We start from the raw sequence: 17,745 nt of genomic DNA on the forward strand, positions 1-17,745 counted from the left end.
GACTATATTTTAAGCATCAGGATACAAACAACCTTTATATAAACTGTATATTTATAGAACTGGTCATGCAGACAAGCTATCGTAACACTAAAATTATATTTCCCCGATACTACGAGATTTCTTATATTCAAATTTATTAATTAGTTCTTTAACCATCCACAGTGGGAATTTACTTTAATTAGTTTATTACCAAATAATTGGCAATTGTAAAAAAAAATGTTCACTTTCCAAACATACAGTATATTTGCAAATCTAAAAACTGTGAGCATATGACTGTAAGTCATGTTAAATGGTATATTCCAGTAAAAAGCAAGCAGTCCTAGTATTCCAAATTTAAAATATTTTCTTTCTTCATAAACTTTAATTAGAAATAAATTATTAATAATTTCAATAATAAATTTATAATTAAAGTTTATGATAAGAGAAGAGATTTTAATTTAGAAATATTAGGACTACTGTAACTGCTTTTACTCAAATATACCTCTTAACATGACTTAAGGAGTCATATGTTTGTAAGTTTTTAGATTTGCAAAATACTTGTATAAAAAGTGAAGATTTTGTTTATAACTGTCAATGTCTTTCAATAGACTAACTGATAATAAATTTCCAATTTGGAAACTTATTGATAAATTTTAATATCCATTTTATTTTCCTGTTCTCTTGTATATATACTGTACATGTATACACTGCATTTACATGATTAATTGTACTGTATAACTACCTTAACTACCATGACCAATACTATTAATGCTGATGCACACAATATAGCTTTGGATATGATTGTGGTAGTTAATTATGAATAAATTTTTAACAAAATTTTAATTATATTAATCACTTGCGTATATAAAATATTAAAATTTTATTTTACAAAAAAAAAAAAAAAAAAAAAAAAAAATTTGCTGTTAACTTTGGACTGCTATCTGCATTCACCCTATGGAAAATATATGTAGACCTGATGACAGGTGATAAGAGAACTGTGTATATAAATATTGTATATACACATACTTGTCTTGTCTTTCACTCTTGTACTTTTTTCATCCTGTGCCTCCTAAAAATTTCTATAAAAACTTATAAACCATGTGATGCGTATATCAGTGATGGCTGTCTACATGTGAAAATATATTTTACCACATGTGATGTGTATATCAGTGACAGCTGTGTATTTGGGAAAATGTATTTTAAACTATGACCAAGTCCAAAGTCCAGAGGCACATGCATTGCTCATGGCTCTTATGTTTTCGTCCTTATAAGTTTTTGTTCCTGTTAATTACATTTGTAATTTTATTTTCAGTTTACCTTATTAAAATTATTTACCTTACTGCCTTCATTTTTATTTAGCTATCCTTTTCCATACATATTTGCCTTAACTGATCTAAATTAGTTTCTTGACATATATATATATATATATATATATATATATATATATATATATATATATATATATATATATATATATATATATATATATATATATATATAATATATATATATATATATGGTGTAATGTGTATCAATGCAGCTTCATGCTCAAAAATGGATTTCATCCATAATTCAGCAGCTGAAAGTATAAATGTAATAGTGAAAACAGTGCTTTTCTCGCAACCCCCTCCCCAAGGAAAAAAAATGTTAATATGAAAAAATACATGTACTTCATATTTACATACCCCAATTAACATTGCCATTATGGTGTTAATCACTGTTAGTACCAGGTTACTGCTTCTCTAGGAATTCCTTCATTTTTTACCAAAAGTGATCTAAATAGGCCTTTTTAACTGCAGTGCCTCAATCAGTTTTCTGAACTAGCCTGATCTAAATAGGATTCTTTAGCTGCAGTTCCTCCAACACTATGCACAAAAGCAAGTATGTGGTGTTATGATCTACAATCACACCACAATTACAGCTAAAATCTCAGAAAAATAGAATTCTTAGTCTTGCATTGCTTACTGACAAAGATTTGGGGGAAATGATCAAGGAAATAAACCTGGATGTTTTTGGCTCTAACATGTTATAAAGAAAATTGCACAAATTCCCAGAAATGGAGGCATGGGTGAAAGTGGTTTGCGTGGCACAAAGCCACAATAAATATGGTAACTATTCTGGAGTCATGAAAATTGTTGTGATGGCAAGTATAAACTTGTTAATTTCACAGGATTCTGGATGTGACAGAGTGTTGGTTAATGTCAGTACCTGTACATGTGACTAGATGGATCAGTAGGTTTAAAGGTAGTCATGTCACATACAGGAGAGGAGACAACTATCATAAAAAGGGTGTACACTTATAAATCTTTTAAGGAAGACAGTAGGTCTTCAAGGCAATGGTAAAATAATGTGCAGGACTGGTTAACATTAAACAACGTGAATACTCAAGGAGTGCAATTAGGTCAAAATAATGCTTAATAAAGTCCTCATGTAGGTGTACGATGTTATTAAGGGGAATAAGTGGCACTATCTGCCACACTGCTTTTCTCAGTAGCCTTCCCTTTTTGAAGAGAAGCATTTCGCCAGAAGAGAGCAGTATGCACATATACAGTACATTCTGTTTGCATATTTAATTCTACACACAAACAGACTTACAAACATACTGGTGAAAAATAATTCATAAGTCAAAACTTTCTGTTCCACCTTACTAAAGTAAAATACTTTCTTGCATACAAACAACTGTTCTAAACCATTTACTCTTCATTATATTCATCACTTTCATAACACAGAAGCACAGAACATGACTCAGTGCAAAATCCCAAAAGAAAATTCCAAACAAATTGCATTATAAGTAATAATTTTATCATAAAATAAAAAATTAAATTCCTCTCAGGGCTGTTAGTCTATTTCAAGTAAATCAGAATGAGAGACCCATATAACCAGTGTATAGTAATTATGGAACATATTCTAGGAAATTATTGGTCAACTACTGCCAAATGATATTAACCTTATTTATCTAGAATTCTCAGATGGTAATGTTAGGCAGGAATAATGAATTATGAATATGCGTGTATTTGCGACAGCTGAATGTAGCAAAATGCTAGCAAGACCCTCACTTGTAGATCATCAAAATTTATTACTGAACTCATCTAAGCATACTTATGCTTAGGAACAGCTTACAAATGGGACTTTCAAGTACTGTATTTAGATTCATACCATAGAAACATTTATAAGTAATGTATTCCAAATTCAATGTGTTTTTCACAGTAACTCCACCAGCTGAAAATTATAGAAAACTACCATAGCAACAACAGTGAGTGCTATGATTTAAAAGAGCAGTCCCCTTCCGTGGACTAATGTGATACCAAAGAATACAGTAAAAGTTATCCTTAATATAGATCCTAAAACAATATTTGACTGTGTCAGATTTTGAGTCACAAATCAAAACACCACAAAAATCTGGAACATTATGTAACATTTCATACTGGCACATTTTTTGTATCACAAGCAGTGATAACCAATCTCAAAGATATGCCATTTTCTTATTTTGTTCCATTACCATAAACCTTCCTCTTGCCCAAGGCCCTTAGGTCAGGGATTGGTTATGCAAGATATGCAATGTTCATTATTCATATTCTTTTATAGACAGTGATGAGTATGCTACGGGTAATAAAAGTAATACATCACCCAATATTCCAACTCCAGTCACAAAATTACTAAAATTTTTTAGTTGCTAACACCTCACAATCAGGCACATCACCTATACAAAATATTTCTTTTCCTGCTTCAACATATAACCTTCTTTAACACACCTATTTGAATGGCCTTCCTACCACCATTCAGCATTAACATATCCTATTATATACCAGAGATACCCATTTTATAACTCACCTATGGGTACACAACTAACAAAGAACCTATTTGATACTACCCTACTCAACATGAAAAAACACTAAACATAACGTTCAATCTAATACTTGTGTCTGATAGCCTATCTGACAGCCAGGAAGCCAGTATCACACTAAACATACTAATCTACTCAAGAATAGCCTACCTACCTACCCACCTACCTATCTAACTCTCATTCTACCAGCCATTGGTCTGCCAGATGATAGTCTAGGTGGCACTTGCTTAGAAATCGTAAAGATGATGTACCTAACATTGAGGTAGCAACTGGTACTAGTAACTGCCACTGAACATGTTTCTTTTTATCATGAAGCAAAATTACTCAAACTGCTGTGTATGAGACAATTTTGCATACATCTTACCCTTCACAGTATCCTAGCAACCTTATAACTAGAGCAGCATCAATCAATAAAATTTCTGATACTAAGAAATGGAAAAATCTAATACTTCAAAATCAAAGCATAGTAACTGTGTAAGGATAGATTTCACCCATAGTCTTGGGTTTAAATCTCTTAAAACAAAATATATATCAACTGGGAATACTGGCCACAGACACCTCCAACAAAACAAACATTGAATAAAAATTGAGCTCTGTGCTCAGCCCAACTTGATACATCAGGGAGTTTTACAGTTAAAAGTAATAAAAAAAAAACACTTAAAATTTCTGTGCACTACTCTTAGTACTACTGTAATGCCATACTCAAACTTTTATATGAAAAAAAAAATATTTCATCCACAATAAACCCCCAAAAAGACTTTAACTTTAAACTTTTGTACCAATTTCTGAGTACCAATTATGTCCTTGTGCAAAATCCATTTTGTATGAAAATACCTTAACACACAGAAATTTCCAAACCCATGCAATTTACAGGGCTACTAACAGGATTACAACCTTTTCTACACAGAACAAATGGAAGATGAACTTCCTTAACATTAGGTAAGTAAAACTAATTTACATCTCAAATACACAAAAATAAAAAAAAAATTCATAACTACATGAAAATAAGTATGCTTTTATACTTAAAAGCATAAAAACATAAACATATACAACAATACAGGAAAAATGACAGTGTACCCTGTCTCCTGAATACAGTGTAAATCAACGGTTTTTTGCTCAAAACAAACACAAAATTACCTTACAGCCATGTAATCATCATTCTCTGGTTCTGAGCAGCAATCTTTTGGATAGCAACTTTTTACTTTGTTCCTTTTGCTCCATTACCTGAAGCCTTGACCACCCCTTCCACTGAATCCTCGACCTAGCAAGCCTACAAAAGCATAGCTATAACTAGGAGTCTGGCTACGACCCCCTCGATTAACATTAGGAAGGCTTCCCCAACTAACATTCCCCTGGTTCATATTAAGCAAACCGCCTCCAATGCCAACACCACCCCAAGAAGCAGCACCTCTGCCAAACTGGTTCTGAAGAAGACCCCCTTGATTCAACAGGCCTCGACCTGCATTTGTACTCCCAGCACTCTGTCCTGAGTTTCCTTGTTGAGGTGTATTTTGAGTTCCACTTCCGTCTCCACGTCCTGCACTATCACCTCCACGTCCTGTACTACCACCTCCACGTCCTGTACTCTCACCTCCACGTCCTGTATTTCCACTTCCACGTCCTGCATTTCCACCTACATTACCAGAATTTGGACCAGTAGGGGCACTGTTTCCACCTTTGTGCCCTTTATTTTGATCATCACTTTTCGAAGAAATCTCCGTATCTTTGGTATCCTGAAGTGACCCAGACTTACTTTCTTGACTGGCTTTCTCTTGTAAGGTACCTGCAGATTTCTCCCTTTCCTGAGGTACACTTGGCTTACCGATACTACTTGCTAAGCTTCCAGTTGTGTTGATGGCAGCAGCACTGCCTGTCTTTGACTGAACCTTTTGTTCTGAATTGTTATCTGAAACATTAGCCTCCTGAGGCTTACCAATTTTTCCAGTTTGTGACTTTTCTTTGTCTGCATCATCAGTTGCTTTATGACCATCAGTATTGTCATCATTCTTCATAGGACTTCCTCTTCTGAGCCCATGATTACCACCTCCCCTGTTCATACCATGCATCTGAGGTCCTCCACGACCCCTTGGAGAATTCTGGTTATTGCCTCTAACATTTCCAGGGAGATTAGAATCTTGAATTATACCTCGTCCCAAACCTTGCAAGCCTTGCAAAGTACCTGTTCTACTAAGCCCTACAGGAAAATCATTTCTAGATTTACTACCTGATGAAGCACCTTGGTTGATACCCTTTTCTTTACCAGAAACACTATCATTATGACTACTTTCTGGGCCCAAGGCTTCATCTCTTTTGGTTCCTGTATCCTGACTACCACCAGCTTCATTCTTATTTCCTTGGTCAACTGAATTCCGTTGACTGGCAGCTCCACGTCCTCTTCCTGGAATACCCTGGAAGGTGTGACCTTTAATACCTACATTACTCATGTTCTGGGTAGTTTCACTTTCTGTGCGTTTGCTGTCACTCAGATTTAAACCCTTACCTTGTTGTCCAATACCTTGCAAAGCTTTTAGTGTACCAGCAACACCAGCACTACTTGCTGGGCTACTATTTTCATCAGCTACTTGATTGCTGCCTCTTCCCAAGCTCGCTCTTGATGACCCTGCAACTTGGTTACTTCCCCTGCCCATATTCTGGTTATTACCACTTCCTAGGGAAGCTACATTTGAATCTTGGTTATTTCCCCCTCTTCCTGAACTCATATTGTTGCCTCTCCCTCCACCTCTGGGAAAGTTTGCACCTTGATTATTCCTACCTAATCCAAAACTCTCCAAACCTTGAAGTGTTCCAGTTCTGCTTATTTTAACTGAAGTGGATTCTTTTTCAGAAGAATGTAAGCTTTGAGTATCCCCTTCTGTTTTCTCCAGCTTTCCTTGACCACTCATACTGAAACTTTCCCCTCCTCGGGGATAATTTTCAGAAGAGAGGCTATACCTGTCAGAGTTGAAAGATAAGTTTCCACCTGCCCCTCGACCAAAGTCACCTCGTCCTCTTCCTCCATGAACCACACCCCTCTGATTGAAATTACCACGGCCTCCTTGGTTTGAATCAAATCTATTGGGAGACACATCATCATCTTGCTGCATTCCTCTGCCAAAACCACCCCGGTTGCTCCCTCTACCAAAATTGACTTGTCCACTGCCTCTCAAAAATCCCATTCGTTCACCTTCCCGGCTAAAATCGCCTCTGCCACCTCCTCTACCAGAGCTGTCTTGACCTCTTCCTCTACTCAAATCTCCACGTCCTGCTTTTTCTCTCATGAAATCTTGTCCACCACCTCTCCCAAAATTTCTCTGACCATCTTGGTCATTTCCCCTGCCACAATCACTCCAACTCCCACTTGGGCCAAAGTCACTTTTGTTATGGGCACCCCAACCAAAGTTGCCCCTTCCAGCAATGCTACGACCAAAGTTACCTCTACCAAAACTTCCTCCTTGACCATTATTATGGAAGCCTGCACCTTGGCCACGTACCTTGAGGAAAGATTCCTTATCTTCCTCCTCCTCCTCCTCCTCCTCTTGCCTCTTTTCTTCTGTCCTTTTACCGTCCGATTTACTTTCACCCGTCATTCCTTCATCTGCTGGTGTTGTAATAGAATCCTCCATTTCCACCTGGAAAAAAATAAAATCATGTTAAGTTTCAACAACAATGGACTACAAAGTTGCATATTAGTTTATATGCTTTGAAATTTTAATTTGCTTTTCAAACCAATAAATTTAATGGGACAGTATAATGGCTGGCTCCTAGAATTTCAATAAACTTCCTTTTAAAATACAGGCAGCCCTCACTTATCAACGGCATTGGTTAACAGCGTTCCAGTTTCATGGTGCTTGGCTAACAGTGCCGTTAACCAGATTTTTTATGAAGGTGAGCAATTTTTGGTGTCGGTAAATGGTTTATTGGCGTTGGTAAGCAGTTTATCGAAGCCAGTAAGCAGTTTATCGAAGCCAATAAGCAGTTAACAGCACCAATGAGCAGTTTATTGGCACTTATGACACCATAAACACCATTTATTACCATAATTATCGGCAATTTTTGGTTATCGGTGCTCAGCCAGGAACAGAGCCCCCCCCCGTCAACTAGGGACTGCCTGTATGCAAAGATGATCAAAATTCATTTTATGGATAAAATTAAAACTGACTTACAAATGTTTTACGCCTGACAAGACTATCTCTTCCAGTATTTTTACCAATACATATTTGCAAATACAGTGCATTCGTATCCGGAAACATTAGTTATACAGAGGCAGAACGTCAGTTATACTGAGGCAGAAACAACAGTTATACAAAAGTGGAAACATCAGTTATACTGAGGCAGAAACAACAGTCATGCAGAGGTGGAAACATCAGTTATATAGAGGTGGAAACATCAGTTATACTGAGGCAGAAACATCAGCTATACAGAGGTGGAAAGATCAGTTATACAGAGGCAGAAACATCAGTTACACAGAGGTGGAAACATCAATTATACAGAGGTGAAAACATCAGTTATACAGAGGTGGACATTTCAGTTACCCAGTAGCCTCTAGGGCCCACTACAAGAATTATTTGCAATCAGCTGGTTGACATAAACATTATCAAAATCCATAATCACCAAAGTTACTAAGTTCCAAACTACTAATTTAGTGGTTTGAACAATAACAAAAAATATTAACACCACTAGCTATGTCACTTCGTTTTCCAGCATTTTTTACTTCGTGGGTGTTTGGTTAAAATAATAAAAAAATAAAATTCAATGTACACTGGGGTTATGCAGGTTTATGTCAGTCAACAACTCTCATGAAAATGCCATAGAAATACAAATATCATACAAAATTCCAATCACATAAATGGAAATTTTAAAACATATAAAGCTAAAGTAATGTAAAGTATAAAATCATTTAAAAACTTGGCTGCAATTGTTCCAACATTCAGCTACAAGGCAGCACAATTTCTTGGAGTTTCTGTACACCTCATTGAGTCCCCATGTACAAATATGAATAGATCTTATCTAACAAAAACACATACAGTACAATAAAGTCTACAGATCTCAAAATATCTATTCCTAATTAAATGTTACATTATTTGTAACAAAAATGATAATTTTGTAAAGATAAAATAGAAAAAAAAACCTTGTTTTCTTACGGCTTCATCTCAACACTAATACCATATGAATCAAATTCACAAAATCTCTCATAAAAGATACAATGCTTTGTTTTCTCCCATACATAAAACTCAGATACATTTTCTTGGCCTATTGGGTAAATTTCAGTACATATCAGCCTCATCTGAAGTACAAAATTATTTAAAATAAGTCTGTGAGTTGCATATGTCCTAAGTATGGAAGAGGGTGTACCTACATAATATATGTTTGAATAAAAATCCCTTGATTCACAACAATTTTGAGTTACTGAAAATACTTGTGGATCACAAACATGATTTCATCACATCTCAAGTATCCTGCATGTTGCATTTTTGGTAGCTACATTAGGCTTTGCTCAAAGTGTGTTTCACTTTTGGCAGATTATAACCAGTTAGCTTACTGTGCATGTCTCATTATGGTAGATTCTAGTGATAAAGCATATTATGTCTAAGTCACTTTTTTACTAACTGATAGGCCTAGAAGTAAGTGGTTAGTAGGCTAAATGTATACCATCATACATTCAACCAGGGTTGCCATACAGGATTTTTGTCTGGAATTTCATTACTATTTCTTATATCATCTTACTACTTTAGGGAAAATACTACCCAATAAAAAAAAAAATGTATGCACCTTTCACACACTGGAGAAGAAAGTCTCAAGAAAGTATGCCTCTAAATTCAAGTTATTGGTTGTAGCTATGGCAGAAGAAATGAAAAATGTGCAGGCTACAAAATGTTTTGGAAAGCAACATCTGAAACTCTAATGGCAAAATCACATCTTTACTCCATTTATGGTGTACGTTACTGCAATTATATATAAAGTTACACTGGATTTTTAACACAACTCTATTAACCCTTAATGGACGGGAATCCTAATAAAAGGTCTGCATGATGGAAGGGAATCCTCATATGAGCATTAATATTATGTGCCATATTGTTTGAATGAATTTAGCAGGAAAGATGTTCATAGCACTTCAATGGTCGATGAAAGACTTATGGCAACTATAATACCTCGGCACGCGAGAGACATTGATCAGTATGCCTTGAGATTTCAGAGGTGGGATGTACTGCCTCTTTGCAGCTCCAGGACATCTTTTTATTTATTTGCTCATAAATATCCCCAGGGATTGCTGTTGGTTTTAGTTCTTATCTTTTATGAGAGTATTTCAGCTATAATTGTAATTTTGCAAAGAAAAGTGCAAAGAAGTATTAAAAAAAACATGTATACCTCACAAAAAGTTACTGCATCTCCCCATCTCAGTAAATCTCATAAATATTTTACAACAAATATACTCAGAATTTTTTTTACTGATTTTAGTTATCTGTTATTATGTTGTGTGAGCTGTAATTATAATTTTACCAAAGAAAATCAAATAAATTATTAGAAACACATCCATAACTTGGTAAAATTAACATATTTTTTTGAGTGTCTTGTAAAAGAGGCCTCACACAGAGTTGTAAATAGTCACTTTCAACTTCCCATGGAAAGTACGGAAAAATTTTAGAATCTTTTTTCTTACACTATATCTGCACATCTTCCTCTTTCCATTGATGTGTTTTTTCTTAAATTGGCCAATCTTAAAGTTTCCCTGGTCCGGGGGTGTGCTCGATATATGTTTAGCCTGTCCCTTAAGGGTTAATTTACAAAAAACGAAAAAATAGTTTTTCTAAAACGCTCCACTTGGCAACACATGCAATGATGGTGTCAGTAAAATTCAATCATGCAATATAATTGGCTACTGTAGGTAAAAGTTTTTATTAAATTACCATTATTTTAAACACAATTGAACTAACCGACTTTTGCAAATGGATACTGTGGGTTTAACTGGCTAACCAGATTCACATACATAACTTTCCATCTCGTGGAAGGTGCAAACCCCTTAAAATTAGATAAAAAATCATATTTTGGAAAGTTGCCTGATATGCAATTATGTTTGGTACATGGTTCTTGGTTGCTAACCTGGTTGTAAATCAAGGGATACATGTACATATTGTGGGATGGGCAAGCTCCACTATATGACAAAATACGAATGTTTAACTGCACTGTACTCACTTCTTCAATAGCAGCATCTTGAGCAAAGGCAGTAAGGTCAACTTTTGTACAGCTTACTGGGGTTGGCTGCCATGTTGATATGATACGACTTATGTGCTCCCTTGAATGATTGTGTACGTTACGCTGCATACATGTTGCCATATCAACTTCCAGACCTCCAATATAAACCTGAAAAAAATTTAAATAATTCATTATCCCAATTTTTGCAAATCCTATCAACTAATGCATCTTTGTATACTGTTTTATCAACTGTGGTCATGTAAACCTTATGAAAATATTCTAAACTTCATGATCAAACACATCTAATTACCTTAAGTCAAGAGAATACACAGAATCAAGTGATTTTCATTTATATCCAATCTCAATTGATCATGATGAAAATTCTTAAAAAGAAAGAACCCAAATTTTAAAAATTATACTCCCTTTTTACCAATATATCTCTTCTTTCATTCTCTGCATGTACTTGAAGTCCTAAACACAATAATCCATAAACTAACCCATGATCATTTCACCATATTTTATCATATACAGTAATTTCTCAATTATCAGGATCTCCTTTATCTGACACTTGACATCTGACAACACCAGACCAGGAATCAAAAAATGACATTTTTATTCTAAAATAATGTTTAACACATACTTACCTGTTAGTTACATATAGCTTTAGTCTTGACGTCACGGCAAAATTTCAAAACGCATGCAGCAGCGCCAGTCCGAATATCGGGTGATCGCCCTTACCTGCCCTCTGTCGGGTACTAGGAACTATTCCAACATGCTTCAGAATAATTTGCCTACCTGTCTCCGTGGGGAGGAGGGTGGGCTTTATATATGTAACTAACAGGTAAGTATGTGTTAAACATTATTTTAGAATAAAAATGTCATTTTAACACATACAACTTACCTGTTAGTTACATATAGCTGATTAACACCTTTAGGAGGTGGGGCAATGACAGCTAAAAAGAGTTGTTGGAAACATTAAGGTTATTAATGTAGAAAATTTCTTAGTCTCACCTGCTAAGGTAGCTGATTCCACAGTTACTGCCTCAGTAACCTGCTATCCTCAGAGCAACCGCGGGGTATAATGACCTGGTCGCAGATTGATTGCTTAAGCTGGGTATCAGTCACCTAGGACATGGCCGTGACAATACCACAAGTATGCCCCTGCTCAGGCGCAGCACAAACATCATGAATTACAAAAGGGGTCACCCAACACCAAAGAAAAGTATAACCATAAAAACCAAAACCAACTGTGGGGTAAAACTAACCAACACTTACCCTCACAGACAACCGTAAAAAACCTTCACACTCCAAAAAAAAGTAAGTAAAGGTAGGTTAATCCTCCTTTACCCCTTTACCCATTACCGTGCCAGATACAACAAAGGGCCCTAACGTGCTGCACTCGTCAAACACTGTCTGCACTTGCGAGAGAGATAATGCAAAGCAAATACAGACTTACACTTCAGTAGGTTGCTTGCACAATATCTTGAAGGAGAGGTTCCTTTTATAAGCGAGAGAAGTAGAGATAGCCCTCACTTCGTGAGCCTTCACTTTACACATTTTCAAATCATTCTCTGAAATATTGGAGTGAGCTTCAGAAATCAGATCTCTAATAAAAAAGGACATGGCATTCTTGGACATTGGTCTAAGAGGGTTCCTGACCGAACACCATAAGGAATCTGAAGGACCCTAATATCTTTAGTCCTTCATGAAATAATATTTCAAGGCTCTGACTGGGCAGAGGAACCTCTCCTGCTCCTTACCTACCAATTCCGACAGACTCGGAATCTCAAAAGAGCGAGGCCACGGGTGCGAAGGGGTCTCGTTCTTGGCCATAAAAAACAGTTTGAAAGAACAAATTGCTTTTGAAGCAGAGAATCCTACTCTCTTATCCAAGGCGTGGATCTCACTGATTCTCTTAGCTGTAGCTAACAAAACTAAAAAGAGGTTTTCCTCGTAAGATCTCTTAAAGAAGCAGAATCCATAGGTTCAAATTTCTCAGACATAAGCCACTTCAGGACTACATCAAGATTCCACGAAACAACTTTAGCATCTGACCTCTTAGAGGTACCGAAGGATTTAATAAGGTCCGTTATATCTTGGTTATTAGAGATATCCAAACCTCTGTGACGAAAAAAACAGTAGCCAGCATGCTACGATAACCTTTAAGTGTGGATACAGAAAGGTTCTTATTCCCGAGGAACAAAAGAAAATCCGCAATCTGCGTCACCGAGGTTCTGGAAGAGGAAATGTCATGATCTTTGCACCATGAACGAAACATATTCCACTTGGACTCATAGACCTTGATCGAAGATGGTCTTCTGGCTCTAGCGATGGATTGAGCCGCTTTCTTGAAAATCCTTTGCTTCTGAGTAGGCGTTCGATAGTCTGAACGCAGTTAGCCGCAGACTTGACAGGTTTTACGTGAAATCTCCTGAAGTGGGGCTGTCTGAGTAAATCTACTCTGTTTGGAAGGCTCCTCGGAAAGTCGATCAAGAGATCCATGAGAACTGGGAACCAATCCTGGAAGGCCAGAAGGGGGCTATCAACGTCATCCTGGTGTTGGAGTGGTGCTGAAATTTCCTCAACACCGCACCTAACATCTTGAACGGCGGGAAGGCGTAAAGGTCCAGACCCGACCAATTCAGTAGCATTGCGTCCGTCTGGAAGGCTGCTTGGTCCGGGACAGGAGAGCAGAAGATTGGGAGCCTGTTAAACTTGTTCGTCATGAACAGGTCTACCAGAGGTTGACCCCAAAGTCTCCACAGCGACTTGCACTTCTTCTTGCAAAATCCACTCTGTGGACAGAACCTGGTGCTTCCTGCTCAAGGAGTCCGCTCTCATGTTGAGGGCTCCTGAATGAATCTTGTTAGGAGCAGAATCTTGTGCTTTTCTGCCCACAAAAGGAGGTCTCTTGCTACCTCGCTGAGGAGTAAGAATGAGTGCCCCTGTTTCTTTATATAAGACAACGCTGTGGTGCTGTCTGAATGAACCAGAACTGTTTGTCCCTGTGCGAAAGGTAGGAAGTGTCACGAGACTCAGGTGGATTGCTTTCAACTCCTTCTTGTTGATGTGCCATTCTTTTTCTGTCGCATTCCACAAACCTGAAATTTCTTTTACCCCCAACGTCGCTCCCCATCCTACTTCTGACGAGTCTGCAAACAGTTAAGTGGTTCGGGTTTGTGGAAAAAGAGAGAGACCTTTCTCTAATTTTCTTGATCTAACCACCACCTTAGATCCTCCTTGATACGGTCCGAGATTGGAAAGGAGAAGGAGTCTGGAAGCGTTTTCCTGTTCCATTGCTCCTGAGGTAGAATTGAAGGGGCCTCATGTGAAGTCTCCCCAGGGAGACAAACTTTTCTATTGACGCCAGAGTTCCCAGGAGGCTCATCCAAGCCTTTGCGGAACAGGTATCCATATCCAGAAAGTTCTGGACTTTTGCGAGACAGTCCGAGATTCTTTGATCTGACGGAAAAGCCAGAAAAGGAACTGTTTCAGTCTCACTCCTAAATAGATCCTGGATTGTGAGGAGATAGGTGAGACTTCTTCCAATTGATTAGAAGTCCTAGCTTCTGTGTCAAGTCGAGAGTTACTTTCAAATCCTCAAGCACTGAGACTGAGACTGGGAACAGAAGGAGCCAATCGTCTAGATAGAGAGATCTTTATTCCTCTGAGATGAAGAGCTTTGGCAACAGTGGACATAACTCTTGTGAATACTTGAGGGCTGTGGACAGACCGAAGCACAGAGTCCTGAACTGATAAGTCTTCTCCTGGAAAACAAAGGCGAAGAAACTTCCTGGGCGCCGGGATGGATCGGAATGAGAAAGTAAGCGTCCTGCAGATCTATTGAGACCATCAATCCCGGACGAAGAGAATTGAGGACGGATTAAATCGTCTCCATCGAGAAACTGGTTTTCTCCACGAAAAGGTTGAGAGAACTCACGTCCAGGACTGGTCTCCAGCCGCCTGAGGCCTTTGGAACAAGAAAAAGGCGGTTGTAAAGCCTGGAGAGTTGACTTCTTCCACGATCTCTATCGCTCCTTTTAAAAGCATGGAGTCTACTTCCGCACTCAGAACCGAGCATTTCTCTAAGTTGCTGGAATATGCTGTCAAAGCTAAAGGTTCTGTTGCAAGAGGGGCCTCTTGAGGAAGGGGATAGAATATCCTTCCTTTAGCACGGACGTGGTCCACTGGTCCGCTCGATCTCCTCCCAAGTTTGCCAGAACTGCTGAAGTCTGGCTCCTACTAGTGCATGGAGGACATGCAGATCACTTTTAATTGAGGGTTTGATAGCCCTGGAGACAAATCTTGCTTTGCCCGGAAACTAGATCCTGTACGGGTGAGGGCCTGCCACGAAAGGGCCTATTTTGATTAACTAGAGGACGAGTTTGCGCTGGCAGAGAAGGTTGAGGAGCTTTTGGTTTCTGAGAGGATTGCGCCAAAAGGTCCTGTGTGGACTTCTGAGTAAGGGATTTCGACACTTGGCCACAAGTTCTTGAGGAAAAAGGTACTTCTTATCCAGAGGTGCGAAAAGAAGAGCCGATCTTTGAGTCCTAGAAACTCCACGACGACAAAAGAGCACCAAAGTTGTCGCTTCTTAAGAACTCCTAACGTGAAGATGGAGGCTAACTCAGACGCACCGTCACGAATCCCTTTATCTAAGCAGGACATAACAGAAGAGAAATCATCGAAATGCGCTTCGGAAAGACCAAAAGACTTTACCTTCCTACCCAAAGCGCCAATAGTCCAGTCCATAAAACTGATGACTTCAAAACTCGGAAAACGTTCTTCAAAAGGTGGTCCAACTCTGAAGGAGAGAAGAAAATCCGAGCGAGTTCATCGCAGAACGACGGGTAGAATCAACGAGACTGGAGAGTCTCCTGAGAGAGGCAGAAGCTCCCAGAGAAAAACTTCCCCAGTGTCGTAGCAAGCCTTCGTCTTAGTAGAAAGCTTGGAAGGAGGGAAGCAGAAAGTGGTTTTCCCCTGATCACGCTTGTCTTCCAACCAGGAGTTCATTTTCTTTAATGCCTTCTTAGCTGAAATAGAAAGCACTAACTTCATAAAGGAAGAGGTAGGAGGCTTGAGTCTCTTGCGTGCTGAGAGAGAGGGGAGCCGGGCCGCAGGTGCAAAATCCTCAGGAAAATTATCAATAAAGAAGCGAAGAAGCTTCTTGTAATCCGAAAGGAGAGGAGTCTGGTTCGTCTACAGGAAACTCTTCCACAACTTCTTCCTCAGACGAAATAGGAGAAAAAACCTTCCGCTTGCACACACATCCTGTGAAGGAGGAGTAGGAGCCTGAATAAGAGCTTGAGGAGGAGCCTGAGCCTGAGTAGGCGCCACAAGAGGAGCCTGAACTGGCGCCACAAGAGGAGCCTGAACTGGCGCCACAAAAGGAGCCTGGGATGGCGCCTCACCTGGCGCTACCTGAGGCGCTTGGCCTGAGAGGCGCTAAATCTTGAGGGCGCCTGAGCCTGACTAGGCGTGCAGAGCCTGATCCTGAGCCTGAACCAAAGGAGGATCAAGAGACACAGATCGAGGAGGAGCTTTCGTGCTGGGCGCTCGAGAGCTCGAGACGAAGGAGGAGGCATCAAATACACTTCAGAAGGCTTTGCTGGAGAAGAACCAGGCCTTCCGAGCCCGCCAAGAATGCTTCCAATTTTCTTGTGCATCGCTCGAAGAAAGTCATGAGTAGACGAGGATCCAACTGGGGAACGATGATCAGTAGAGCCAGGATCGTGATGAGGAAGAGGCGCAGAAGCCACAATAGGCTTACGTGAAACCAAAGGAGAAACACCGAACGCTGGGCAATACCGAATGGGAAGTCTTATACCTCTTGCGCACATGAGCCTTGCGCCTGGGAGAAGATTCTTCTGACGACGAAAATCTCTCCGGACTCTCCCAAAAACTACAGGAAGGCTGTGATAAGCGAAATGGCTTCTTCTTCTGAACCGCTGAAGGCGAAAGATTCCTGGACCTCTTCAATGGTCTAGACTCGTCGGAAATCTCCAGCCTCTGCAGTGTCGAATCACTGGAGCTTGAAGAAAGACACTTCCTTGAGTCGCCTTTCCAACGCTCTGAAACAGCCTGAAAAACAACAGGACTGTTAGAGGGGGCTGCTCGTGAGCAGACCCCACTCGCCTCCCTTGGACTTTCAGCATGTCTTCTCCCAGGAGCAGGGGAGCTTGACAGAGGCTTAGGTCTAGGAGAACGAGTAGGCCGAGCAACCACCTCCTCCACCACACTAACACTTTGCACTGCACTTAAATTATTCACAATATTTTGGAAAGAATCCATACGCTCATGAAGGGATTTCACGTTAACGCCAATATCCTCCATGGCGCCCACAATAAGGTTAAATCTGGCGTCCATCTGGACTTGATACTCAGACACGATAACGGGTTCAGGGATATCAGAGTCAGGAATAGGAATATTAGTAGCCACGGGGATATTAATAGAAGTTTCCTGCATAGCTAAGGGAGATTCGGTTTCTGAGAGAGAAAGAAGAACTTCTAGCTAAAGCTTTCCTGGCTCTATCTTTCTCAAGCTTCTTCACATACTTAGATAGAGCCTTCCAATCTTTTCAGTCATACTGACACATTCATCACACTTCCTCTCATATGAACATTCCTGACCTCTACAAGCCACACAAATTGAATGAGGATCAAGACTAGCCTTGACCAACCTCGTCTTACAGCCTTTGCTGCATACCCTAAAGGTATAAGACCCAGAATCTG

At 39.1% G+C, this 17,745-nt stretch overlaps 1 protein-coding gene across 1 annotated transcript in view; it reads right to left on the reverse strand.

Annotated features, from left to right (window-relative positions):
• Positions 1-17,745, reverse strand: part of LOC136852519 (YLP motif-containing protein 1-like) — a 277,111-nt gene that overhangs the window by 88,468 nt on the left and 170,898 nt on the right. Inside the window, 2 exon segments of the mRNA XM_067127217.1 lie at positions 7,315-7,452; positions 11,015-11,182. Coding sequence (XP_066983318.1) covers positions 7,315-7,452; positions 11,015-11,182 — 306 coding nt within the window.

Source organism: Macrobrachium rosenbergii, chromosome 25, assembly GCF_040412425.1.
Source record: "Macrobrachium rosenbergii isolate ZJJX-2024 chromosome 25, ASM4041242v1, whole genome shotgun sequence".
Classification (NCBI taxonomy): domain Eukaryota; kingdom Metazoa; phylum Arthropoda; class Malacostraca; order Decapoda; family Palaemonidae; genus Macrobrachium; species Macrobrachium rosenbergii.